We start from the raw sequence: 1,104 nt of genomic DNA on the forward strand, positions 1-1,104 counted from the left end.
TTAATTTTAATAACTTTTTATTTACTATAAATTAATTAAAAATAAAAACACAGTAATAATTAATTTCTCCTTTAAAATCTTTAAAATCTTTAAAATCGACACAATTTACTCTTTTATCCACAATTAATTTTTCTGATTTGATATGATAATTTGAAAATCTTTCTCGAAAAGTGCTATGGAAAGAATAAAAATTACGGAAATCAATGCGCGCACCTGTTACACGCTGAACTTGAACGGAAAAAATCAGCAGAACCACCGTGATCAGCCAAGAATGCGGCGGTGAAAAGGTAGATGTCCTCCTTCGCAGCGACATTTTTGACTTCCTCTTTGCTTCCGGTGCGCGTCAGTCACGTTGTAGCCACGTACATCCCTGAAATTATTCACGGTGAGTCGACGACTGGCGAGCCTGCCTGCCGGCAGGCGCAGAACCGTGACGATGCATCCTTGCAGGTTGCACTAATTGTAAAGTGCATCCTACGTAGGTAGCCACGCGCGTCTTATGTAAAAGGCGCGCTCTTACACGCGCTCCACGATCAAGGGAGAAACAATCGCGTTCCGATACGGCACGGGAAAGGGAAAGGTTTATTTACCTCTTCCCTGCGCAAAAGATTAGCCGTGGTGTACGGAAAGTAACGCATTCGTGTTGCAAAAGACCCACGCGAGATTCAGTCTCGCCGGTGCATTCGTAAGTTTCGAAATTGCATTGCACACCGTTTCATTATATCGGAAGAAATTCATTGTATTCAGTTATGATTTTCTCATGATTATATGATCTTACGATTTTCTCTTGTACATAGATGAAAGATATATATATATATATATAAATTTTTTTTGTTAAAGCAATTTTTACTGCTTAAATGTTAATAATTAACAGAAATACTTCATCACTAAGATCTACTTTGACAGAATGTAGAATTTTTCTTATTTAATTAAATTTATTCTCATCGTTTCATATTGTTTACAGGTATATAAGTTTTTCATATTACATGAAATTCCTCATACGTTTAACACTATTATGTGCACAGCAGGCAGATCATGATTTACAGCATTTCTGAAACGCAATGAAATTCCTGAAATTTCGAAAAGGAAGGCACAATTTATGAT

The 1,104-nt window shown here is 36.6% G+C and overlaps 1 protein-coding gene across 1 annotated transcript in view; it reads right to left on the bottom strand.

The window, feature by feature from the left end:
- The window catches only part of LOC108691046 (cadherin-89D), a 19,973-nt gene extending 19,660 nt beyond the window's left edge, over positions 1-313 (bottom strand). The window contains exon 1 of the mRNA XM_018198671.1: positions 214-313. Coding sequence (XP_018054160.1) covers positions 214-313 — 100 coding nt within the window. The remainder of the gene's footprint in view (positions 1-213) is intronic.
- Positions 314-1,104: the final 791 nt, after the last annotated feature.

The sequence above is a fragment of the Atta colombica genome, unplaced genomic scaffold (genome assembly GCF_001594045.1).
Source record: "Atta colombica isolate Treedump-2 unplaced genomic scaffold, Acol1.0 scaffold38, whole genome shotgun sequence".
NCBI lineage: Eukaryota > Metazoa > Arthropoda > Insecta > Hymenoptera > Formicidae > Atta > Atta colombica.